Here is a 26,639-nt window from a genome sequence, read left to right as displayed (position 1 = left end):
ATAAGCTACGCTCTCTCACATGCGTTGTTATATTTTTACCTGTGTCACGTGTTCAGGTCCCAATTTTATAGTTTCTTACTAAGGTATGTTGTAAGGGCAACTTATTTAATCTTCCACCCGTGGTAAGTCTAAGCCTTTTATTCCTGCAGACAAATGCTGGTTCAAGTCTTCTGAACTGATAGTGAAAATGCACTTGCAGCCTATGTGAAATGATCACTTCACCTTTTCAGTTTTGTAAGATCTGACTTGGAAAACGTATGTTTAGCGGCTAACTGTTTACCTGTAGCAAATCTGATTTTCTGTCTCAGTACAACAGAGGTAAACAAAGCTTCCATCAAATATTCATGTCCAAAGGGTACACTTTACGATGCAAATATGGAAAAATTATAGTTGACTCTATTTTTCATGCACAGAAAAATAAATGGATAAACTTTGATCATGTCAGAGAATAGTGATTACAAGGCCATCTTTGTGGTTTCTTGCAGGAAGTACCTTCTGTGGAAGAATCTATTACTGTTGCCCATATCCTTCTTGAAGCATCCTCCCTGTCTGAAGTAATCCGCAATGTGGCGGAATTTGGTATGATTTTTTTTTTAATTTAACTTATTAATTGAAATTCTTGTTTTACTAATCGGTGAATTGCTGTGCAGGGTTAGTAGTTGGTTAGCAGAAGGAAGAGGGATTGGCAAAGAAGCACCATGTTTCCTGGGAGGAGAGTCTCATTTGCTTTTTTGTAGTCATCTAGAAGTGCAACTGTTGTAGCCAGTGGTAATTCATCATAAGAAATAATTTGTTTTAATAAATGGGGTCTACAATGTTGCTAATTTTCTGTGTGTTCTCAGATCTGTAGTAGATTTGTTTCAAAAGGTGCAATTCAAATGGTTTGCACCATGTAGTGACGTCCCAGCAACACAGTGTAACCATTGTTTTTAGCCAGCTGTTTCATCGCTTTCATTTTTGTCAATATAATGGTTTGGAAATTATCTATTCCTTCCAAGAAAAATGTACTTGGGTGTAGAGAGACTGCTCTGCCTTTGTCTAGAAAGTAGCCGTTGAACAACAGTTAGAACAGTATGCATTCTAACTAATCCTTTTTGAGGGTGCTTTTAAATGATTTCTTTCCTTGAAGAAACCCATTTTGAAAGACAAACAACTATGCCTCAAAGCGATAAGCTGCAGATTTCTTCTCCTGCTTCTTAAGGTGGGGGGGGAGGGGAAGGGAGATCAGAAGAGTTATTTTCCATCCAGGTTCTTCCACAGTGCTGTACTTCCATAATTTGACCTGAATGTGCCATCCTAGCTCCTGCTGAAAGGTTAGCACCACCACTAAGGGAAGGGAGCCAAAGTCACCCAAAATGCTCCTGTTCTCTTCCCCCACCTCTGATGAAACCATTGTACTTGGATTTTCTGACTCCTATTTGCAGAGCTCCTCAGTGCCCAAGCCCCTCAGGTTCAGTAGATGTTATGTGGCTTCAGTGTGTGAGATGCACTGTGTAAATGGCCAATATTATTGTTAATGGAGCAAGATTATGATCTTTTACTCCAAATAGAAGCATTATTTTGTATGATTTGTGCTGAAATAGTGACAACGAGGCAAAATGAAACCAAGAAATGCTTGGCTAATGGAGTTTATCCAAGTGAGGAAGCAAGGATTTGAACCTTGTTCAAACCAATAATCTCCCCCCCCCCTCCCCCAAACTTCTCCAATCTAGTTTTACATCAAACAATACTGTCTAAAACATCTCAGTTAGGCAAAGACTTTGATTTCTTCATCTTGAAGGGCAAGAGTGTAAGTCACTGAGTAATGCAACATGCAAATCAGGCTACACTGGTAACACATGCATCTGTGGTGTTTCCCTTAATACATAAAGTTTAAGGAAGGTGGACAATATTTGTTTGTACCGGGGTCCCCTTTGTACTAAGAAATACAATTTATTTCAGTAGAAAATTGCATAAATTATCAATACAAAGATCCCATGTAGTTAGTTCTTGGGTTACACGCCTTTAGTTGGATAGATCTACAAAATCCCTGTATAAAAGCTTGCTTCTCCTTGCTCTCCCGACTGCTAAGGGTCAGCTTGGACTTCCCTCTAAGAGTCGAGTCCCCTGTACCTTGCTGATTCCCTTCAGCCTTGCAACTTTTTCTTTTGCTCCAACTTGCATTTGCCAAGGCTTTTGGATGGTCCTCCTGACAACTGACCCACTGCAACCCGGCAACCATCCTGGAACATTACCTGCATGACTCCATGGACTTCCCTGCAGCTCCTGGACTCCACAGCTGATCTTTATCTTTTCTCGTTGACCTGAATCTTCTCCCACAGAAGGGTGGGTAGTGGCTCCTTCCCAGTCTGGACACTCCATAGTGGATAGGACTCCGTCCCCTTCTTTTCGAGCTCTTCTTATTCCAGAATTCACATTTGGATTCCTCTGGTCTGGTCTTGCTCTTGCAAAGTTCTTTTCTAAGCCTCCTTGTTAGACCTTGGGAAGACCAAGTACTTACCTCTGCTCTGCTGGTCACTGGGTGTCACTTAAGTACTCACCTCTTTGGGTCCCAAGTTCTCCCAGCTTTCCTCGAACTACTCCATATCCTTGGGTGTGGGACTTCACACTGCATTTTACTGTGTGGTTGCTGTGGTATTGCAGGTGCTTTAAACTCCTCCAAGATAATTCTTGGCTGCGCATCCGCAGCTACCTCTAGAGAGCCCGGTCTTCATTCACTAATGTGGGTTGCCTGGACCTGGTATAAGGTGCCAACACCATCCGTGTCTACCCCACACCAGGCCAGCTTTCTACATATCCTAGACCTGCAGCCGCTCCGCTAATTCCGCAAGAAGAAGTTCAAAATGCCTCATGTTAGCTAAGGTCCTGGCTGGCCTAGATTGAGGATACTGGAAGGTAGCATTGTACTTGCGGGACACATTTCCACATTCCCGACCAGCCTGCTCACAGGTGTTTTATGCAGTTCACTGTGGGCAGCGTGCTCCCTTTTTGCCTTATCCGTGCCTTTCAGTTCACCAAAGGGTGGTGGCAGTTGCAGCTCATCTGCGGAGACCAGAGGTTTCAGTCTTCCCCTATCTCAAAGCCTGGCTGTTGAAGGTGGGCTCGCCCCAGGTTGTCATCTTCCACCTCCATACAATGGTTGACCTCCTGCATTCACTGGAGTTCAGTATAAATGTGCCGAAGTCACACCTGGCTCCCCCCTCAGACGCTTCCTTTCATCTGTGCTGTTCTGGACGCACTGCAGTTTCAGGCTTATCCTTCTGAATGGTGAGTCCAGAATATTTAGGCTATGACACAGATGTTTCAGCTTCTATCCTGGATTTCTGCGCGACAGACTTTGAGCTGTCAGGTCTCATGGTTTTCTGCATCCTGCTGGTAACACATGCACAGTGGCATATGTGGGCTCTGCAGTGGGGCCTGAAGTTCTGTGGGTGGAGCATCAAGGAATCTCTGACATGGTCCAGATCTTGGAAGGATCTGCAAAAGACCTGCACTGTTGACAAATGACCCGTGATTGGGTTACCGCCAAACCCTTTCCCAACTAGAACTCACAGTAGTGACAGATGTTTCATTCCTTTGTCAAGAGGCTCCATGTCGCTGGACATACCTGGAACGTCATATCCCTGTTCTGTTAACGTCTGGCAGGTTCTCTGAATGCCAGGGTAGATGAAATCAGCCAAAGATGCCTAGCTGATCTAAAATATTGTCTCCATCCGGAAGTGATGCACGGTTTCTTTCAGCAGTGGAGAAACCCGTGGCTAGAGCTGTTCTCCGCCACAGGACACGCAATGGCAGCAATTTGCTCGATGGAGTACTCTGGGTGGCTTTGGCTCGGAGACGCATTTTTTTGTGGAGTGGAGCTTAGGCCTCTTGTACAACTTCTTGCCTAGAACACTCCTGCACAGAGTTCTCAAGAATGACAGGATCTCAGTTGTGGCTCTGGACTGGGCACAGAGTCCCACCCCCTTCTTCCCCCCTTTCTCAGGTTCTCACTTTCATACTATCTCTCGGGCCAGCAGGGTTCTGCACTGCACACTCTTAAGGGCTACCTTTCTTTTTTAATTAGGTTGAGCCTAGGCAGCGCATGTACTGTCTCTTTGGGACATGCTGTAATCACTATATGGGCTGAAAGCCCGCCCATTGCCTTTGTATTTATTCTTTGATTGTCCTTTTAAAAAGGATTGCTTGCTATTGGGTAATTGTTCCTTTTTGTCATGCCTTGTGCTCATTTGTTTCCTCCCACAGCGCAGCGCCTAACCACTGCTGTTCCACTTCGGGGCTTATCCTTTGTGTCTAGGACTATTTATTTTCTCTTTCCTTCTCTTTCCTTCCCCTGGGCACGCGTCTTTACACAATATCAAGTTTCACTGCTCTCACAGGGCTGTGCTGTGCAACAAGGTCACATCGTGGTGAGCACAGGCAGCATCGCGTCCTTGCTTCAGTTTTTACCCTATGCTCAGGAGCTTTTTAATTATTTTTTTTTAATTGTATTATTTTGACCAACTCTTCACATTTGCGAACGCTTGTTCCCTCTCCTTGGGCTGCAGCTGCCTCCTTGTCGGGCTCTGTTCTCCCCTGCAGCCTTCGCAGTGCTGCTGATCCAACTCCTCTTGTGTTTATAGTGTCTCGGCCTTTCCTGAGCAGTCCAGAGAGGAGCAAGCAGGGCATAATGAAGAGGGGCAGAACTGCAGACTGTTACAACTGTGTTTAAGAAAGCAAGCTTGGGGGTTGATGCATGGGCCAAATGTTGGAGCAAAAGCTGATTCATATATGTTGCTCCATAACATTAATGTGTAAATTGCTCCAACATCAGGAGTCTACAATGCTGTTGGTTTCAACATCGATGTTGGTTTCAACATCACTGTTGCTTTGAGGCCGTAAATAGCTTCTGGGCTAGGGAGCTGAAATCCAGTAGGAATTGTGCACTCTGGGATTCGTCTGATTTTACATAACTCAGCCGTATGCAGAAACGTTATGCGTTAAAAGCATGGCACATATCCCTGTAGTAGGCAAATGTTTGCATGCAGTCGACTGCATGAGAGGAGTCTGTGAGTCCTTGTTCTCAGGTGGGGATGCAGGAAACCAGAGTCGTCCGGCCTCAGAATCATTCCCCAGGTGCAACCCTTCCCCATCCTAGAGCACCACCATGAGGACTCCCATTAGACACAGAAAAGCTACCCAGATTTAGCACCGCATGATCGACTTTGGGACACCAGGACAGAGATGTTTCATTAATGGAATTATATTGGAAATAACTGGAGGTAAGAGGTTTTGTGCCCATGCCAAAACAAACTCTCGAACACACACAGCATTGCTTTGCATGCTTCCCCTTGCACACCAAGGTGTGGACGTAGTTGCATGCGTGTTCAGATAATTCATCCTTTGGAGTAAGGCGTAAATACTTCTTCTGGTAATCTAACTCTGTCCTGATACCCTGAGGACAAGGTATTATAGCGCAAGTGACAACCCCCTTACCCTGCTTATCTGCACAGCTAGTGTTTTATTGTATATCGAATTGCACCTGTGACTTTTTCCGGTTTGTTATTAAGAAAAATAATGGTCTGTGACATTATGATAATCCTGCGTCTCGCTTTTTCGGTTGCAACCCTTCGGTTATGTGATGTTACATCGCAGATGTGATTTGTCCCTATCCACGATCACTAGAATGTTTGCTTGTATGATGTCATAATGCATCGTCCCTCTCGTGACTGCATCGCTAGAATATTTGGTGATGCCACAATGCACCACAGTCCCTTGAGACACCTTTGTCCTAGTGTTGGTGAATCTATGAAGTCATAGTGGGCAGTATTTCCTCTCCCATCTTTTACACTGCTGGATTGTCTGGTGTCATGATGCTCCGCCTCTCCAAAAACCACATCTTTGAAAATGTTTGAATATGTGGTGTCAGCCCCTCAAGTCACCTTTGTTGAGTATATGTCATAGTCGGGGCCACTAGAATTATATGATTGAGTGGCTGCGGCGATTTTCGATTAAATTAAAGATTTGTTGCAGATTTTAACAAATAGAATTGTTTCTAGCTCAAACAGTTCGAAAGTTAATGAAAATGCAGCAACAGGTGTTGCCACACAGTGGAAAGCCCTTTGTAAGCTGGACAGGTCACATTTCTTTTGGTTTTTTCTATGGTTGGGTATTAAACTGGTACTTATGAGGTGCAGCCCATGCCCACACAGTGTTATCAAGTTTAAAAATCAAGCATTGGCATAGCCAATAGATCTTGCCTTTGGGACTTTATATTGACTTTGGATATGTCTATTATGTTATGCTATAGAGCAGTGCTCTCGCTCGCCCTGTGTGCTGAAGAGTCAGTGCAGCAGTATGGCTTGCTGAGCTGCCTGTCTGCGAGCCGGGGCATACTGTGACCATAATTTAGCCACTCTTTACCACCAGCTACTTCTCTTCGTCCTCTCTCTCCGCTGCGACACGTGAGATTCTAAACATTGGAATCAAGTGTTACATTGCAAGCGGTCCGACCAGAATCCATTTCCCTTGCGAGACAGGCAGTTAAAACCCATTACAAGCCATGGTGGGAACTACTGTGCATGCGCGACAGCGGCTTTGCAGATTCCTACCTTTATCGGCGCGAAGTATGCAAGTTTTTTTTTTTTTTTTTTTTGGTTTTGTGTGTGTGCAAAATAGATTCAGCACATCAATTTTGCGATCGGAAGGATAGACATAGAAATTGGTTGCACATGTCTACATTTTGGGCAGATAAACCCTGTTGCAAATGAACACAAAGTCCATGCCCAGAAGCACACTATTGAGGCATGGCTATAGTGTCTGCCCTATCCACCATGTAGGAAATGCTTTGTCTGTACACCTCAACACTCTGTGGCTGGGCTTGTCCTCTGAGTAATGAAGGAGGCAGAGAGAATGAAGCGTAACTGAACCGTCCCACTAGACATGGCCGTCCGAGCTACTGAAAACCGCAGCGCTCGTATTGTATGGGAAGCCTGCCCATCAGCAAGGGAAAAAGGTATGAGAAGCCTGCCCATCGGCAGGGAAAAAGGAAAAAAAGCAGTCTTAAACAAGCCCGGTGGGGACGCGGAAAATAAAACCGAAGCATGGCTTTCTTTTTCTGAACATGGTGCCCAAAGTAACCATAACACAAACGCAGCACCCAACGTAAATAAACGAAAAAGAGCGCAGCGGCCATGAAGAAGTACTGGAGGAGGGGCCAGCACATGCTGTAACAGGAGGGAGCGTTACATAGTGTGATGGCCAACAAAAATGTTTTCTTTGTGAAAGAGCCTGGGAAGGAACTAGGCACACAGAGGGAGGGACATTGACAACTGCTCCAATAAAAAGGAAGTGTTTGACAAAAACAACATAGAACGAATGGCAACAGTGGGCGTGGTTGACAGCCCGTAGACTGAATACAGCATGTCTTGCAGACAGCATATGCGCGCTGCTTAGGCTACACCTAGTGACAAAATCAGGTAATACTATTACAAAATGTGCCGTAATATGCTGCATAATTTGCCTTTTCTTACTGCATAATCTTCCCCCATAATTTGGCACTCTCCCGCTGCATAATTTGAGTGGCCCTGGTCGTAGTACACAGTATCTTCCCCTCCTGTCTTTTACACTGCTGGATTGTGTAAGTCATAATGCACCGTTGCTCTCATGACTGCATCTTTTAGAATGTTTGTGTGGCATCACAATGCAGCACAGCACCAACTTCGCATCACTTGAGCACCAGCACAGCACCACGACCTCAGTACCACAGAACATAATTACACTCCACATAATAACACTCTGTGCAACATAATTACACTCTGCATATTTACACTCAACTCAATACAACATAACACCTCACATAAATGCACTCTATACCATGACACAATTCCAATAAGCATACTTTCACTCAATACCACAGTTATGTCACACAAGAAAAACTCCACACATTTCCTACCCCTCCCACTTCCTGTCTCCTCTCTGTACTGCCTGGTCACACATGCTACCTTCCTGTACTACCTTGCGCTGTGCAAATGTCCCAATAGATTCCCCTCCTACTCGTCCCTCTCGTTCTCATGCACTCTTCCTGCCACTCTCATATTAGTTATTGAAGCACAATTTCTTTCCCGTGCCTTTTCAACATTTCTGTCTCTCAATTCCACGCTCTCCTCCTCCTTTTTAGTCTCTTCTGTGCACACAGGTGCTCCCTCTGTCTGTGGCCAGTTCTCCCTTTCTTTCTCACATGCGTTTTGCTCCTTTATCTAGGGTTCATTCATCACTTTGTGCACAATCTTCCTTTCTATCTATTCTATGCAGCTCTCAGTATCATCTATTCACCATGTCACATAATTCCACAACTAAAAATTCCAATTCAACCTACATTACATTCCAAACCACATACATCCACTCCAAATCAAAACACCTAGGTAATAGACATTGCCAATAGCTATAACTCTCGCAAATGCGAGACCTATTGCATTGCAAATGATTGTTCTTCTTTTTACGGTTTCCTGACCAGCCATCCCTTTTCAAGCCACCTATTGTAAATACGTTTCTTTAGGGTCTTGCCCATTTATCATGTCAGTGGGACATTAATCTTGGGCTAACATTCTTAATTTGTGCACGTTTCAAGCCTCTCCATAATTGTCATCTCAGGCTCCTTACAATCAAGACAGCATTCTTTGTGGGGGTTACATCTGCCTGAAGAGTGAGTGAACAAGCTTCAGGCCTCATCATATAAGCCTCCTTACCTGTAAGGAAATGCCTCCTTGGCATGGTTACCCCCTGACTTTTTGCCTTTGCTGATGCTATGTTTTGAATTGAAAGTGTGCTGAGGTCTGCTAACCAGGCCCCAGCACCAGTGTTCTTTCCCTAACCTGTACTTTTGATTCCACAATTGGCACACCCTGGCATCCAGGTAAGTCCCTTGTAACTGGTACCCCTGGTACCAAGGGCCCTGATGCCAGGGAAGGTCTCTAAGGGCTGCAGCATATCTTATGCCACCCTGGGGACCCCTCACTCAGCACAGACACACTGCTTGCCAGCTTGTGTGTGCTGATGAGAACAAAACGAGTAAGTCGACATGGCACTCCCCTCAGGGTGCCATGCCAACCTCACTGCCTATGCAGTATAGATAAGTCAACCCTCTAGTAGGCCTTACAGCCCTAAGGCAGGGTGCACTATACCATAGGTGAGGGCACCAGTACATGAGTACTGTGCCCCTACAGTGTCTAAGCCAAACCTTAGACAGGGTAGCCATAAGAGTATATGGTCTGGGAGTCTGTCAAACACGGACTCCACAGCACCATAATAGCTACACCGAAAACTGGGAAGTTTGGTATCAAACTTCTCAGCACAATAAATGCACACTGATGCCAGGCCAGTGTACATTTTATTGTGAAATACACCCCAGAGGGCACCTTAGAGGTGCCCCCTGAAACCTTAACCGACTATCTGTGTAGGCTGACTGGTTCCAGCAGCCTGCCACAACCGAGACATGTTGCTGGCCCCATGGGGAGAGTGCCTTTGTCACTCTGAGGCCAGTAACAAAGCCTGCACTGGGTGGAGATGCTATCACCTCCCCCAGGCAGGAGCTGTAACACCTGGCGGTGAGCCTCAAAGGCTCACCCCTTTGTTCCAGCACCGCAGGACACTCCAGCTAGTGGAGTTGCCCGCCCCCTCCGGCCACGGCCCCCACTTTTGGCGGCAAGGCCGGAGGAAATAATGAGAAAAACAAGGAGTCGTCACTGGCCAGTCAGGACAGCCCCTAAGGTGTCCTGAGCTGAAGTGACTCTAACTTTTAGAAATCCTCCATCTTGCAGATGGAGGATTCCCCAATAGGATTAGGGATGTGACCCCCCTCCCCTTGGGAGGAGGCACAAAAGGGTGTACTCGCCCTCGGGGCTAGTAGCCATTGGCTACTAACCCCCCAGACTGGCCTCAGAGTGACTCAGAGTGACAAAGGCACTCTCCCCATGGGGCCAGCAACATGTCTCGGTTTGGGGCAGGCTGCTAAAACTAGTCAGCCTACACAGATAGTCGGTTAAGTTTCAGGGGGCACCTCTAAGGTGCTCTCTGGGGTGTATTTTACAATAAAATGTACACTGGCATCAGTGTGCATTTATTGTGCTGAGAAGTTTGATACCAAACTTCCCAGTTTTCAGTGTAGCCATTATGGTGCTGTGGAGTTCGTGTTTGACAGACTCCCAGACCATATACTCTTATGGCTACCCTGCACTGACAATGTCTAAGGTTTTGTTTAGACACTGTAGGGGCACCATGCTCATGCACTGGTACCCTCACCTATGGTATAGTGCACCCTGCCTTAGGGCTGTAAGGCCTGCTAGAGGGGTGTCTTACCTATACTGCATAGGCAGTGAGAGGCTGGCATGGCACCCTGAGGGGAGTGCCATGTCGACTTACTCGTTTTGTCCTCACTAGCACACACAAGCTGGCAAGCAGTGTGTCTGTGCTGAGTGAGAGGTCTCCAGGGTGGCATAAGACATGCTGCAGCCCTTAGAGACCTTCCTTGGCATCAGGGCCCTTGGTACTAGAAGTACCAGTTACAAGGGACTTATCTGGATGCCAGGGTCTGCCAATTGTGGATACAAAAGTACAGGTTAGGGAAAGAACACTGGTGCTGGGGCCTGGTTAGCAGGCCTCAGCACACTTTCAATTGTAAACATAGCATCAGCAAAGGCAAAAAGTCAGGGGGCAACCATGCCAAGGAGGCATTTCCTTACACAACCCCCCCCCCCAAACGAAAGAGGATGAGACTAACCTTTCCCAAGAGAGTCTTCATTTTCTAAGTGGAAGAACCTGGAAAGGCCATCTGCATTGGCATGGGCAGTCCCAGGTCTGTGTTCCACTATAAAGTCCATTCCCTGTAGGGAGATGGACCACCTCAACAGTTTAGGATTTTCACCTTTCATTTGCATCAGCCATTTGAGAGGTCTGTGGTCAGTTTGAACTAGGAAGTGAGTCCCAAAGAGGTATGGTCTCAGCTTCTTCAGGGACCAAACCACAGCAAAGGCCTCCCTCTCAATGGCACTCCAACGCTGCTCCCTGGGGAGTAACCTCCTGCTAATGAAAGCAACAGGCTGGTCAAGGCCATCATCATTTGTTTGGGACAAAACTGCCCCTATCCCATGTTCAGAGGCATCAGTCTGCACAATGAACTGCTTAGAATAATCTGGAGCTTTTAGAACTGGTGCTGAGCACATTGCCTGTTTCAGGGTGTCAAAGGCCTGTTGGCATTCCACAGTCCAGTTCACTTTCTTGGGCATTTTCTTGGAGGTGAGTTCAGTGAGGGCTGTCACAATGGATCCATATCCCTTCACAAACCTCCTGTAATACCCAGTCAAGCCAAGGAATGCCCTGACTTGAGTCTGGGTTTTTGGAGCTACCCAGTCCAGAATAGTCTGGATCTTGGGTTGGAGTGGCTGAACTTGGCCTCCACCTACAAGGTGGCCCAAGTAAACCACAGTTCCCTGCCCTATCTGGCATTTGGATGCCTTGATAGAGAGGCCTGCAGATTGCAGAGCCTTCAAAACCTTCTTCAGGTGGACCAGGTGATCCTGCCAGGTGGAGCTAAAGACAGCAATATCATCAAGATAAGCTGTGCTAAAGGACTCCAAGCCAGCAAGGACTTGATTCACCAACCTTTGGAAGGTGGCAGGGGCATTCTTTAAACCAAAGGGCATAACAGTAAACTGATAATGCCCATCAGGTGTGGAGAATGCTGTCTTTTCTTTTGCTCCAGGTGCCATTTTTATTTGCCAGTACCCTGCTGTCAAGTCAAAGGTACTTAGAAATTTGGCAGCACCTAATTTATCAATGAGCTCATCAGCTCTTGGAATTGGATGGGCATCTGTCTTGGTGACAGAATTGAGCCCTCTGTAGTCCACACAAAACCTCATCTCTTTCTTTCCATCTTTGGTGTGAGGTTTGGGGACTAAGACCACTGGGCTAGCCCAGGGGCTGTCAGAGCGCTCAATTACTCCCAATTCCAGCATCTTGTGGACTTCCACCTTGATGCTTTCCTTAACATGGTCAGACTGTCTAAAGATTTTGTTTTTGACAGGCATGCTGTCTCCTGTGTCCACATCATGGGTACACAGGTGTGTCTGACCAGGGGTTAAGGAGAAGAGTTCAGGAAACTGTTGTAGGACTCTCCTACAATCAGCTTGCTGTTGGCCAGAGAGGGTGTCTGAGTAGATCACTCCATCTACTGTGCCATCTTTTGGGTCTGATGACAGAAGATCAGGGAGAGGTTCACTCTCTGCCTCCTGATCCTCATCTGTTACCATCAACAGATTCACATCAGCCCTGTCATGGAAGAGCTTAAGGCGGTTCACATGGATCACCCTCTTGGGGCTCCTGCTTGTGCCCAGGTCCACCAGGTAGGTGACCTGACTCTTCCTCTCTAGTACTGGGTAAGGGCCACTCCATTTGTCCTGGAGTGCCCTGGGAGCCACAGGCTCCAGAACCCAGACTTTCTGCCCTGGTTGGAACTCAACCAGTGCAGCCTTTTGGTCATACCAAAACTTCTGGAGCTGTTGGCTGGCCTCAAGGTTTTTGGTTGCCTTTTCCATGTACTCTGCCATTCTAGAGCGAAGGCCAAGTACATAGTCCACTATGTCTTGTTTAGGCTCATGAAGAGGTCTCTCCCAGCCTTCTTTAACAAGAGCAAGTGGTCCCCTTACAGGATGACCAAACAGAAGTTCAAAGGGTGAGAATCCTACTCCCTTCTGTGGCACCTCTCTGTAAGCGAAAAGCAGACATGGCAAGAGGACATCCCATCTCCTTTTGAGTTTTTCTGGGAGCCCCATGATCATGCCTTTTAATGTCTTGTTGAATCTCTCAACCAAGCCATTAGTTTGTGGATGGTATGGTGTAGTGAATTTGTAAGTCACTCCACACTCATTCCACATGTGTTTTAGGTATGCTGACATGAAGTTGGTACCTCTGTCAGACACCACCTCCTTAGGGAAACCCACTCTGGTAAAGATACCAATGAGGGCCTTGGCTACTGCAGGGGCAGTAGTCGACCTAAGGGGAATAGCTTCAGGATACCTGGTAGCATGATCCACTACTACCAGGATATACATATTTCCTGAGGCTGTGGGAGGTTCTAGTGGACCAACTATGTCCACACCCACTCTTTCAAAGGGAACCCCCACCACTGGAAGTGGAATGAGGGGGGCCTTTGGATGCCCACCTGTCTTACCACTGGCTTGACAGGTGGGGCAGGAGAGGCAAAACTCCTTAACCATGTTGGACATATTGGGCCAGTAGAAGTGGTTGACTAACCTCTCCCACGTCTTGGTTTGTCCCAAATGTCCAGCAAGGGGAATGTCATGGGCCAATGTTAGGATGAACTTCCTGAACAGCTGAGGCACTACCACTCTCCTAGTGGCACCAGGTTTGGGGTCTCTGGCCTCAGTGTACAGGAGTCCATCTTCCCAATAGACCCTATGCGTTCCATTTTTCTTGCCTTTGGACTCTTCAGCAGCTTGCAGCCTAAGGCCTTCAAGAGAGGGACAGGTTTCTTGTCCCTTACACAGCTCCTCCCTTGAGGGTCCCCCTGGGCCTAAGAGCTCAACCTGATAAGGTTCCAGCTCCAAAGGCTCAGTTCCCTCAGAGGGCAGAACTTCTTCCTGAGAAGAGAGGTTCCCTTTCTTTTGCTGTGTTGTAGTTGGTTTCCCAACTGACTTTCCTGTTCTCTTGGTAGGCTGGGCCATTCTTCCAGACTCCAGCTCTACTTGTTCACCCTGTGCCTTGCATTGTGCTCTTGTTTTCACACACACCAGTTCAGGGATACCCAGCATTGCTGCATGGGTTTTTAGTTCTACCTCAGCCCATGCTGAGGACTCCAGGTCATTTCCAAGCAGACAGTCCACTGGGATATTTGAGGAGACCACCACCTGTTTCAGGCCATTGACCCCTCCCCATTCTAAAGTAACCATTGCCATGGGATGTACTTTTTTCTGATTGTCAGCGTTGGTGACTGTGTAAGTTTTTCCAGTCAGGTATTGGCCAGGGGAAACCAGTTTCTCTGTCACCATGGTGACACTGGCACCTGTATCCCTCAGGCCCTCTATTCTAGTCCCATTAATTAAGAGTTGCTGTCTGTATTTTTGCATGTTAGGCGGCCAGACAGCTAGTGTGGCTAAATCCACCCCACCCTCAGAAACTAGAGTAGCTTCAGTGTGGACCCTGATTTGCTCTGGGCACACTGTTGATCCCACTTGGAGACTAGCCATACCAGTGTTACCTGGATGGGAGTTTGGAGTGGAACCTTTCTTGGGACAGGCCTTGTCTCCAGTTTGGTGTCCATGCTGTTTACAGCTATGACACCAGGCCTTTTTGGGATCAAAGTTTTTACCCTTGTACCCATTGTTTTGTGAAGAGGCTCTGGGCCCACCCTCCTGTGCAGGTTTTTGAGGGCCTGTAGAAGACTCTTTACTATTTTTAGTTTTGGTTGTCTCATCACCCTTCCCCTGGGGAGTCTTTGTGACCCCTTTCTTTTGGTCACCCCCTGTTGAAGTCTTGGACACCCTTGTCTTGACCCAATGGTCCGCCTTCTTTCCCAATTCTTGGGGAGAAATTGGTCCTAGGTCTACCAGATGCTGATGCAGTTTATCATTGAAACAATTACTCAATAGGTGTTCTTTCACAAATAAATTGTACAGCCCCTCATAATTACTTACACCACTGCCTTGAATCCAACCATCTAGTGTTTTCACTGAGTAGTCAACAAAGTCAACCCAGGTCTGGCTCGAGGATTTTTGAGCCCCCCTGAACCTAATCCTGTACTCCTCAGTGGAGAATCCAAAGCCCTCAATCAGGGTACCCTTCATGAGGTCATAAGATTCTGCATCTTTTCCAGAGAGTGTGAGGAGTCTATCCCTACACTTTCCAGTGAACATTTCCCAAAGGAGAGCACCCCAGTGAGATCTGTTCACTTTTCTGGTTACACAAGCCCTCTCAAAAGCTGTGAACCATTTGGTGATGTCATCACCATCTTCATATTTTGTCACAATCCCTTTGGGGATTTTTAACATGTCAGGAGAATCTCTGACCCTATTTATATTGCTGCCACCATTGATGGGTCCTAGGCCCATCTCTTGTCTTTCCCTTTCTATGGCTAGGAGCTGTCTCTCTAAAGCCAATCTTTTGGCCATCCTGGCTAACAGGAGGTCATCTTCACTGAGAGCATCCTCAGTGATTTCAGAAATGTGGGACCCTCCTGTGAGGGACTCACTATTTCTGACTAACACAGTTGGAGACAGGACTTGAGGGGTCCTGTTCTCCCTATTTAGGACTGGAGGAGGGACATTGGCCTCCAAGTCACTAATTTCTTCCTCTGTGAGGTCATCATCAGAGGGGTTGGCTTTTTCAAACTCTGCCAACAGCTCCTGGAGCTGAATTTTGGTAGGTCTGGAGCCAATGGTTATTTTCTTTATATTACAGAGAGACCTTAGCTCCCTCATCTTAAGATGGAGGTAAGGTGTGGTGTCGAGTTCCACCACCTGCATCTCTGTATCAGACATTATTCTGCTAAGAGTTGGAATACTTTTTTAAGAATCTAAAACTGTTTCTAGAATCTAATTCAAACTTTTAACAAACTTTTAAACTCTAAAAAGACAATGCTAAACAGAGACTTAACACACAAGGCCCTAGCAGGACTTTTAAGAATTTAGAAAAATTTCAAATTGCAAAAATGAATTTCTAATGACAATTTTGGAATTTGTCGTGTGATCAGGTATTGGCTGAGTAGTCCAGCAAATGCAAAGTCTTGTACCCCACCGCTGATCCACCAATGTAGGAAGTTGGCTCTGTATGTGCTATTTCAAAGTAAGGAATAGCATGCACAGAGTCCAAGGGTTCCCCTTAGAGGTAAGATAGGGGCAAAAAGAGATAATACTAATGCTCTATTTTGTGGTAGTGTGGTCGAGCAGTAGGCTTATCCAAGGAGTAGTGTTAAGCATTTGTTGTACATACACATAGACAATAAATGAGGTACACACACTCAGAGACAAATCCAGCCAATAGGTTTTTGTATAGAAAAATATCTTTTCTTAGTTTATTTTAAGAACCACAGGTTCAAATTCTACATGTAATATCTCATTCGAAAGGTATTGCAGGTAAGTACTTTAGGAACTTCAAATCATCAAAATTGCATGTATACTTTTCAAGTTATTCACAAATAGCTGTTTTAAAAGTGGACACTTAGTGCAATTTTCACAGTTCCTAGGGGAGGTAAGTATTTGTTAGGTTAACCAGGTAAGTAAGACACTTACAGGGCTTAGTTCTTGGTCCAAGGTAGCCCACCGTTGGGGGTTCAGAGCAACCCCAAAGTTACCACACCAGCAGCTCAGGGCCGGTCAGGTGCAGAGTTCAAAGTGGTGCCCAAAACGCATAGGCTAGAATGGAGAGAAGGGGGTGCCCCGGTTCCGGTCTGCTTGCAGGTAAGTACCCGCGTCTTCGGAGGGCAGACCAGGGGGGTTTTGTAGGGCACCGGGGGGGACACAAGCCCACACAGAAATTTCACCCTCAGCAGCGCGGGGGCGGCCGGGTGCAGTGTAGAAACAGGCGTCGGGTTCGCAATGTTAGTCTATGAGAGATCTCGGGATCTCTTCAGCGCTGCAGGCAGGCAAGGGGGGGGATTCCTCGGGGAAACCTCCACTTGGGCAAGGGAGAGGGACTCCTGGGGGTCACTTCTCCAGTGAAAGTCCGGTCCTTCAGGTCCTGGGGGCTGCGGGTGCAGGGTCTCTCCCAGGCGTCGGGACTTTGGATTCAAAGAGTCGCGGTCAGGGGAAGCCTCGGGATTCCCTCTGCAGGCGGCGCTGTGTGGGCTCAGGGGGGACAGGTTTTGGTACTCACAGTATCAGAGTAGTCCTGGGGTCCCTCCTGAGGTGTTGGATCTCCACCAGCCGAGTCGGGGTCGCCGGGTGCAGTGTTGCAAGTCTCACGCTTCTTGCGTGGAGCTTGCAGGGTTCTTTAAAGCTGCTGGAAACAAAGTTGCAGCCTTTCTTGGAGCAGGTCCGCTGTCCTCGGGAGTTTCTTGTCTTTTCGAAGCAGGGGCAGTCCTCAGAGGATGTCGAGTTCGCTGGTCCCTTCGGAAGGCGTCGCTGGAGCAGGATCTTTGGAAGGCAGGAGACAGGCCGGTAAGTTTCTGGAGCCAAGGCAGTTGTCGTCTTCTGGTCTTCCTCTGCAGGGGTTTTCAGCTAGGCAGTCCTTCTTCTTGTAGTTGCAGGAATCTAATTTTCTAGGGTTCAGGGTAGCCCTTAAATATTAAATTTAAGGGCGTGTTTAGGTCTGGGGGGTTAGTAGCCAATGGCTACTAGCCCTGAGGGTGGGTACACCCTCTTTGTGCCTCCTCCCAAGGGGAGGGGGTCACAATCCTAACCCTATTGGGGGAATCCTCCATCTGCAAGATGGAGGATTTCTAAAAGTTAGAGTCACTTCAGCTCAGGACACCTTAGGGGCTGTCCTGACTGGCCAGTGACTCCTCCTTGTTGCTTTCTTTGTTCCCTCCAGCCTTGCCGCCAAAAGTGGGGGCCGTGGCCGGAGGGGGCGGGCAACTCCACTAAGCTGGAGTGCCCTGCTGGGCTGTGACAAAGGGGTGAGCCTTTGAGGCTCACCGCCAGGTGTTACAGCTCCTGCCTGGGGGAGGTGTTAGCATCTCCACCCAGTGCAGGCTTTGTTACTGGCCTCAGAGTGACAAAGGCACTCTCCTCATGGGGCCAGCAACATGTCTCTGGTGTGGCAGGCTGCTGGAACTAGTCAGCCTACACAGACAGTCGGTTAAGTTTCAGGGGGCACCTCTAAGGTGCCCTCTGTGGTGTATTTTACAATAAAATGTACACTGGCATCAGTGTGCATTTATTGTGCTGAGAAGTTTGATACCAAACTTCCCAGTTTTCAGTGTAGCCATTATGGTGCTGTGGAGTTCGTGTTTGACAGACTCCCAGACCATATACTCTTATGGCTACCCTGCACTTACAATGTCTAAGGTTTTGTTTAGACACTGTAGGGGTACCATGCTCATGCACTGGTACCCTCACCTATGGTATAGTGCACCCTGCCTTAGGGCTGTAAGGCCTGCTAGAGGGGTGTCTTACCTATACTGCATAGGCAGTGAGAGGCTGGCATGGCACCCTGAGGGGAGTGCCATGTCGACTTACTCGTTTTGTCCTCACTAGCACACACAAGCTGGCAAGCAGTGTGTCTGTGCTGAGTGAGAGGTCTCCAGGGTGGCATAAGACATGCTGCAGCCCTTAGAGACCTTCCTGGGCATCAGGGCCCTTGGTACTAGAAGTACCAGTTACAAGGGACTTATCTGGATGCCAGGGTCTGCCAATTGTGGATACAAAAGTACAGGTTAGGGAAAGAACACTGGTGCTGGGGCCTGGTTAGCAGGCCTCAGCACACTTTCAATTGTAAACATAGCATCAGCAAAGGCAAAAAGTCAGGGGGCAACCATGCCAAGGAGGCATTTCCTTACAGACACCAACTGCTTTGGCCCCAGACCTACCGGCCTGAATCCTCAGAGGACTGCCCTGCTTCAAGAAAGACAAGAAACTCCCGAGGACAGCGGCACTGCTCCAAAAGAACTGCAACTTTGTTTCAGAGGAGCAGATTTAAAGACCCCTGCAATCCCCGCAAGAAGCGTGAGACTTGCAACACTGCACCCGGCGACCCCGACTCGACTGGTGGAGAAACACCTCAGGGAGGACCCTCCGGCGACTCCGAGACCGCGAGTAACCAAAGTTGTCCCCCCTGAGCCCCCACAGCGACGCCTGCAGAGGGAATCCCGAGGCTCCCCCTGACCGCGACTGCCTGAACCTAAAGTCCCGACAGCTGGAAAAGACCCTGCACCTGCAGCCCCCAGCACCTGAAGGAACGGAACTTCTGTGCAGGAGTGACCCCCAGGAGGCCCTCTCCCTTGCCCAGGTGGTGGCTACCCCGAGGAGCCCCCCCTTGCCTGCACCGCTGAAGAGACCCCTTGGTCTCTCATTGAAAACCCAACACGTGTTTGCACACTGCACCCGGCCGCCCACGCGCTGCTGAGTGTATACTTTTTGTGCTGACTTGTGTCCCCACTCCACCCCCCCCTCCCCCCCCCCCCCCCCCCCCCCGGTGCCCTACAAAACCTCCCTGGTCTGCCCTCCAAAGACGCGGGTACTTACCTGCTGGCAGACTGGAACCGGGGCACCCCCTTCTCTCCATTGGAGCCTATGTGTTTTGGGCATCTCTTTGACCTCTGCACCTGACCGGCCCTGAGCTGCTGGTGTGGTAACTTTGGGGTTGCTCTGAACCCCCCAACGGTGGGCTTCCTTGGACCCAAACCTGAGACTAGTAAGTGATTTACTTACCTGCTAAAACTAACAATAACTTACCTCCCCCAGGAACTGTGAAAATTGCACTGTCCACTTTTAAAACCGCTATTTGTGTTTTATGTGAAAAGTATATATGCTCCTGTAATTATTCAAAGTTCCTAAAGTACTTACCTGCAATACCTTTCAAATGAGATATTACATGTAGAATTTGAACCTGTGGTTCTTAAAATAAACTAAGAAAAAAGATTTTTCTATAACAAAACCTATTGGCTGGATTTGTCTGAGTGTGTGTTCCTCATTTATTGCCTGTGTGTATGTACAACAAATGCTTAACACTACTCCTTTTGATAAGCCTACTGCTCGACCACACTACCACAAAATAGAGCCTTAGTATTATCTCTTTTTGCCACTATCTTACCTCTAAGGGGAACCCTTGGACTCTGCATACTATTCCTTACTTTGAAATTGTGCATACAGAGCCAACTTCCTACATTACCTCACCATACACCCTCACAAACTGGGGCTTCACACAAAAGCCTCCTTTCTTTGAAAGTGGTCACTTCATTTCATGTAGGCCAATCCATCATCCTGAGTTTTTACTCTCCTCCACACCACTCTAAAAAGAGGAGCAACTCCAACTTCTGGACAAAAAAGACTGTTTCCGTTCTTCATTGACGAACAAAAGTGGGGTATGTTAAAGTGAATAAAGATCAGGCCGCGCAGAAGCAGGCCATCTTTAGATGGGTCGTACTCTGCATTAAGATCAGCTATGCATTGGACAATAAGCAACCTCCTGAGAGCTTGCGAGCTCATTTCACCAGAGCTGCAACCACTGCATTAGCACTCGGAGTTCTAGTCCTGGATATCTGCCAGGCAGCAACATGGGTCTCTTTGCACACGTTCACAAAGCATTACTGCCTGGACAGTCCGGTCTAAAGGGATGATCGCTTTGCCCGTTCGGTCCTGCAGAACTTCCTTGTTTGACATTTTTCTGCATAACCACCTCCAGGGATAATATTGCTTTGGGGTCGATTCTAAGGTAGGAACTATGCAGCTTGAAGTTTGTCGAACAAGTTACCCATCTTCGGTAACGTCTCAGGTGGTAGGGTGTTTATTTATTTTTTTACCTTTCAATAAATCTGAATGGCATTTTCTTTGGGGCGAATTATGAATGTTTACATTCCGGTCATAGCCTTGCCAAAGCTTGCACCTTTTTCATTAACCATTTTCATTTCGTTTGTGAAGTACTCGTTCTAGTTGTTTCACAATGTTTTATGATTTTATATTTTTTACTTTTAAACTCAAAATTGCTCGTTGTGCTTAAAGTTGCTTTTTTGAGATATTTAAAGCTGTTTAAGAAACGCCGCTTCAGTGCTGGTTAGCACTTGCTTTCTAATTATAATTAAAAATTCTAAGGAAGTTAGGCAAATCAGTCTTTGTCCTGATAAAATAGGAACGTTCCATCCTGAATTGCCAGGCCTTATTCCCCTTGTTATTTGTTAATTTAAAAAAATTTGTGTGATGTTAGGACTCGTCATGTAAAATAATGACTTATTGCGCAATTGATCACTGTATTTTTTCAGTACAATTCACTATCCTGGTATGAGCTCATGTGGTAAAACCCTTGTCATCATCTGTCTCCATTAAGGCATCGTTTCTAGTGGCATTTAAATTCTTTATTACAAAAAAATAATCACTGCAGTGTTTAACTTTGCTTCCATTCTAGTTTCAAATGAATCAGATGAATTCATTTTTATTATTTAATAATTTTTCTCTTCAGATTAGTTTCGTCAGTCTACTATGTTAGTCATACACATGGGTATAATAACTAACCCTCATGATCCTCAACAAAGCAACCTGAGGTTGGTTTCAGAATTTTCCAGTCTCATTGAGGTACTGCTTATGCTCTTTGGAGAACTTAGGGCTCTGTCTGGGCAGATCAGTTGCTCATACAGGTTCTTCATGAGAGAAAAAGAAAAGTACCAGGCAGAGTGCCACAATTCATCTCATCCACTCACTAATAATTAAAGTCAATCCTTTATTTGTCATTTTTTACTTTTTGTTGAGCAGAAAATGGTCACGGGCTGGCGTGCTACTATGTCTTCTTTATTGTTTTCTTTTTTTCTTTTCTTTTTTTCTACTACACATTTAACAGGCGGTAAACTAGCTGACTTCATGACAATGGTGTTTCATATGACAAGGGTGTAAAAAAGCAATTGACACAACCCTAGTTTAAGGCACAACTACGTATTTCAAAGCAGTTTCTGGCTCCTCATCGACACTTATTACATTTCTCCAGGATTTGCAGCCTCACCAAATAGTCTTTACAAGTGCAAGGAATACACCATCAGAAAGGATGTGATGCATGATTTTGACTTTTAATCCAAGATGGTGTGCCATCTTGAGCCATGGTGGTTTGAGCCACTATTGTTCTCTTGTGTTGACAGCAGCTGTTTTTCCCAGGTGCTGTCGTTGCTTAGTTGTGCCTTGTCTTAAAGCTGTCTGGCTCTGAAATCAGTCCTGGTTGTCTCAGATCCGGTGCTTACAAAGAGTCATTAATCTCCTGTTACTTGATCTCCCTCTGTGCCTGGCATGATACTCGAAAGGCACAAATGACTGGGCCAACAACATCATGGTCAATGACAGTAGTTCCAGCTCACTCCATTGCCCTTACTCTGCTGGTTGATTCTAGTCTGTTCCTTAGCCAGCTAAGAAAAGAGTAGGGCCACTTCTGTGATACACTTTCTGTTAAGTGTTAAAGTAATGTGGTCCTCTGTTTTGATCTGATTCTAATTGGATTGCACCTTTGACCTTAAATTCAAGCAAATGCATCTCTCATCAAGGAGTATGGTGGGATGATTTACACAATGACATTGATGCTTAGACTGATGCTTTTCCGTTGGCCCTGTCAGACCGGGAATCTGAGAAGTTTGAGTATGGAAAGTGTTAGTGTCACTGAGCCTGGCGCTGAAGGCATTCAACACCCTTAAGAGTTGGCTAATATTGGTGACCAAGGGCCATTCTTTCAGTGCTGATTGGTTGCTTAAAGCAGTGTCTCTTATACTGGATCCTAGATCCAGATCCCTTCATCAACACAGGAGGGGATTCCTGCAGGTAAATCTTGGAGACGTTATTCACTTTCTCATGATAATGCTGATTAGGTCTGGGAGGACAGACCTGTTGAGATAACGCAAGCATGTAATAAGTACTGTCTTTTAAGAAGACCATTCCCACAGCCGATGAAAAGCACAATAGTGTTAAGCGTTTTTCCTTCCTGAAAGATTTTTTTTTCCTTCATGTCAACAAAATTGAACCCTCCACTATATTTTGGGAAATTCTTCTTCAGTTCTTACAAGCAATAGATGTAAAACGGGCTTGGAAATACTACATTGATGGAGCTATCACAGCAGTACGTTAATCTGTCTCTCCTGCGCAGGTTACGAGCTCTTATGGCTAGAGACATGGTTGCAACTCTGGTCCTGTTCAGAAATTTGTGATGCTGCCGCCTTGAAGTCAGTCGTCTAGTTTTGGAGATATCATTGTATTCGTTGTAATGCAAAGCAAATACACAAGTACAGCAAGAAGCCCTTAAAAATCTCTTCCATTAATGACTGAGGAGTACAGCTCGTTATCCTGTGCTGTTAATTATGAATAATTCTGAAGAGCCCATGTTGCACTAGGAAAAGTTACTTCACTGTAGTGGTAGTTAACATTGAATATTTAGATTATACATGAGTCAGCCCATACAACATCTGATAAGTGAGAAAAGTAATTATCTTGCAGGGAGCTCTAATAAGAAGACTGGGTGTTCTATGTGTTGAAAGGCTGGTGTCCTGAAAGCTACATTCTCCGGCTATGTTTGAGATTTTATTTTAATTACAAAAACATCTTTAAGAGAAGTAAATGGATTTTAGGATCCCTCTGGACCAACAGAACTATTCCAGCAGTAAAGAATGCGATGATTATCTCAACAGTGACCTCTAGTTACATGTAAGTAACTTTTTTTTTTTTAACCTTTCCTATGGCTTCTACCAGTGATTAGTTTTACGTGCTCCACATCTGTGCCTGCTTTGAGTCCTTCTCAGGTGCTTGTGTGTGGTGTACTACTGCGTTGCTTTATGACTTTTAAACTCTAGATTTTCAAATGGTTGACTGATTTGTTTAGGCTGCCGCACAACTGACGAGGGAATCTCCTCTCAAGAGCATGTTTTTGAAGTCCAGGTGGAGGATTCCAATGATGGAGAGGATGGTGCAGAAGACGAGGCAGACATAAAGACAAAGAAGCTGGTTCTCAATGAGGATGGACGATATGTTTGTGAGGTGTGCCGCAAAACATTTAAAACGGTAAGAAATTGTTACTGAAATGGTGTCATTTTTAGTTGATAATGATTATTTGCTTTGCAAGTGTTACAACCGTAAATGACAATTTCGAAATTCAGTCTATTTCTAGCACAGTTGACTGCCTTATGTTCAGTGATATATAAAAAAAAAGAAATGTGCCAGTTACGGCATGGAGCTCACCCCATATCTCACACCCCACCATGCTTTGTTCTCCCTTTGCCAAAGGCACATGAATAAAATAAGGAAGTCTACCAAGAGCAAAACGAGACAACTGCACAGATGAGGGTGTTTGATGCATACCTTGTGTGGTGAATTATTTTCTTCCTAATCAGAATTAACCGTTGATGTTTTCCAGTGACTTTCTAGGTGCTCTTACTGACACGTTGCATTAATCTGATGTACCCATTCTGTGATATGTTTGGACTTTGGTGAAGGACAGTTGGACCTGCAGCCACATTCCTGTGCATCCTTCCTTCTTTTTTTTTTCCAAGTTTACAAATGTCTTTAAACATGCAAACTTGATGCCTGTTTCTGAGAGGCCAAATGGAAGCTGCATGCCTACTAATTTACTGTATGCTTAGTGCATTATTGACTATTTTATAAAAGCTTTCCAAGCCTCTGGTCATTTCTGCACACCAATTGTGCTGGTGTGGTTCGAAACAGTCACTGTGCCTTGGTAAATTCCCAGACACTATTCCTTCCTTATTCTGTCCCCCCACCCCTGAAAAAAAAAATTTGCAATTCCCACTGTCGAACACATTTATTGAAGCCATTGCACAGCCAATCAGTTTTTGCTGCTCACCGGGCACACTTTTTTTTTCTTTTTTCTTTTTTAAACCATAATCTCAAACTAAAGAATAGATTTGCATCAAACTGTAGAAAGCACGCTTTCTGACTGCAGCTGTACTTTCATGCAAACGTCGGTGTAAATCCATTCATTTAGGCTTCGAAATCCATTTAGAAGCCTAAATGGAAAACTATTGTCGTGCACACCTTAACTTTTTTCTCTCTGTACAGATTTACAAGAAACATATGCCAAACATTAATCAGTTTTGCTAGAAGTGTGGAAGACTTTGTGTAGATTCTTCAACATGTACCAGATTAATTAGAACATAATTTTGCTCAATAACCAGACTTCTCATTGAACAGAAACATCAAGTAATTGAAGCGCTTACAGAACTGATTGCATTTGTTAATATAAATCCGTTATCAGAAGTAGCATCTTTGCTTGGAACATCAAAATTTACAAATATTAACACAGCAAACATTCATCACAGTGAGTTGATTACTATAGTTAGTTGGATTTTTTTTATTCTGCATTAGAAGGTAGTTGTCTGCTACATTTCAGATTTGTAAAATGTTTCCTTAAATTCAACAAAAAATTATAAACTTCAAACCTCCAATTTCTAATCGCTGTTTTCTGGGGTTTAGTTCACTCATTAATGAATATTGACTCAATAAACAAGACTGTCTAGTAATTCGTAAGGGCATTCATTAATTTAAGATACAAGCAGTTTAGACTAGAGCAGTGGTTCCCAACCTTTTGATTTCTGTGGATCCCCACTTTAACATTAATGGGACCCAGGGACCCCCACTGAATCATCATGGGAATCTGGGGACCCCCGCCTGATTCATTACTGGAAGCTGGGGACCTAATTTGTCAATATTTGTTAATATATTTAAATTTTCTAGGCTCTCCCGGACCCCCTAGGGTCCCCAGACCACGGGTTGGGAACCACTGCTCTAGAGTCTAAACCTTTAAAATGAGAATGCATTTTAAGGAAGCTAATTGAGGTTTATCAAGAGACGAGAAGTTACATTTACGGGAGTTTAGTGTTACTTTGCAAGACATACGTTTTCTTTAGGAACAGTTTTATTCAACATCTTTAATAGAAAAGAAGTATGTTCCTAACAAAACAGGCTATCCCCCCTTTTTTTTTTTTTTTTTTTTTTTTTTTGTAATCAGGTTTTTAGATTAGCAACGAAACATGTAAATTTCATGTACAAAATTTTTGTCTTTTTAAAGATATTTGTAATTGCTCATGTCACCAAAAAAAAATTGTAATGGGGGGGCATAATTTTCAGTGGTATCAACTTTTAGTTTTCTTCTATCTATCTATCTATCTATCTATCTATCTATCTATCTATCTATCTATCTATCTATCGAATGCATCTTAGCTAGACTAGGGAGGGGCAAATATCTTTGCAGTTTGATCTGCAATAGCTGGAAGAGTTGTGAGACCCATCTATAACCAATGGATATAATTGAGTAGATTCCTGTAAATATACCCATTTTTGTACATTATTGTGAAGTAGCATACGGAGCCTGAGGTTTGATTACCCACACTACAAGCAAACCATATACAAGTATTCAATTTATCTTGCTAATGAGCAATGGCATTGCTGATCCTTTTCATGCCTAACCTACATTATTATATCAGATGAATGCTAAACCTAACTTTTTGTTGAGTTGATGGAGACAGACTAATAGTGCAACCATTACCTCTGTTTTCATTACATTGCATTTTTAAATGTCAGAATTGCTTAAAGGGCCTTGAATGATAATTTCGGGCTGGGTGTAACATCTAATACCAGTTGTTAGCGTAAGGCTAGGATTTTCACTAGCTCTCTAATCCTGCCCATACTGGGAAAGGTTGGATATTTACTCATGAGCAGGGCAGAAGTAGAAATTCTTCCAGGATTGGGGGGTAAAAAAGTGGTTGGAAGGAAAGTAAATTTATAAACACTCAGATTTTCGCATGAGCAAATCCACATACAGCTCGTGCTATAATAAGGTTTACTGGTGTTCTTGTGTAAATTCTGCATTCACGAAAAACGTAAATCTGCACTAGTGCAAAGATATATACCATGGATGCACTTATTGTGACTTTCTTTAAGATTTGGGCCTCTAGTTAGACGTTGCATTAACTAAGAACTTTTATATTTATTACAATTTAATCTCCCTCTGTCCATCTT

The 26,639-nt window shown here is 45.2% G+C and overlaps 1 protein-coding gene across 5 annotated transcripts in view; it reads left to right on the top strand.

The window, feature by feature from the left end:
* The window catches only part of E4F1 (E4F transcription factor 1), a 336,452-nt gene that overhangs the window by 25,611 nt on the left and 284,202 nt on the right, over window positions 1-26,639 (top strand). For 3 of the 5 annotated variants that reach the window (XM_069209720.1, XM_069209721.1, XM_069209723.1), the window contains 2 exons: window positions 486-579; window positions 23,544-23,666. In XM_069209720.1, the coding sequence (XP_069065821.1) occupies window positions 565-579; window positions 23,544-23,666 (138 nt within the window). In that variant the 5' untranslated portion in view covers window positions 486-564. Of the gene's footprint in view, window positions 1-485; window positions 580-23,487; window positions 23,667-26,639 lie in introns of all 5 variants that reach the window. The other 2 variants (XM_069209718.1, XM_069209719.1) reach the window with 1 other exon arrangement.

This window comes from Pleurodeles waltl, chromosome 10, assembly GCF_031143425.1.
Source record: "Pleurodeles waltl isolate 20211129_DDA chromosome 10, aPleWal1.hap1.20221129, whole genome shotgun sequence".
Lineage (NCBI taxonomy): Eukaryota > Metazoa > Chordata > Amphibia > Caudata > Salamandridae > Pleurodeles > Pleurodeles waltl.
This window is presented reverse-complemented; position numbering and strand designations above follow the sequence as displayed.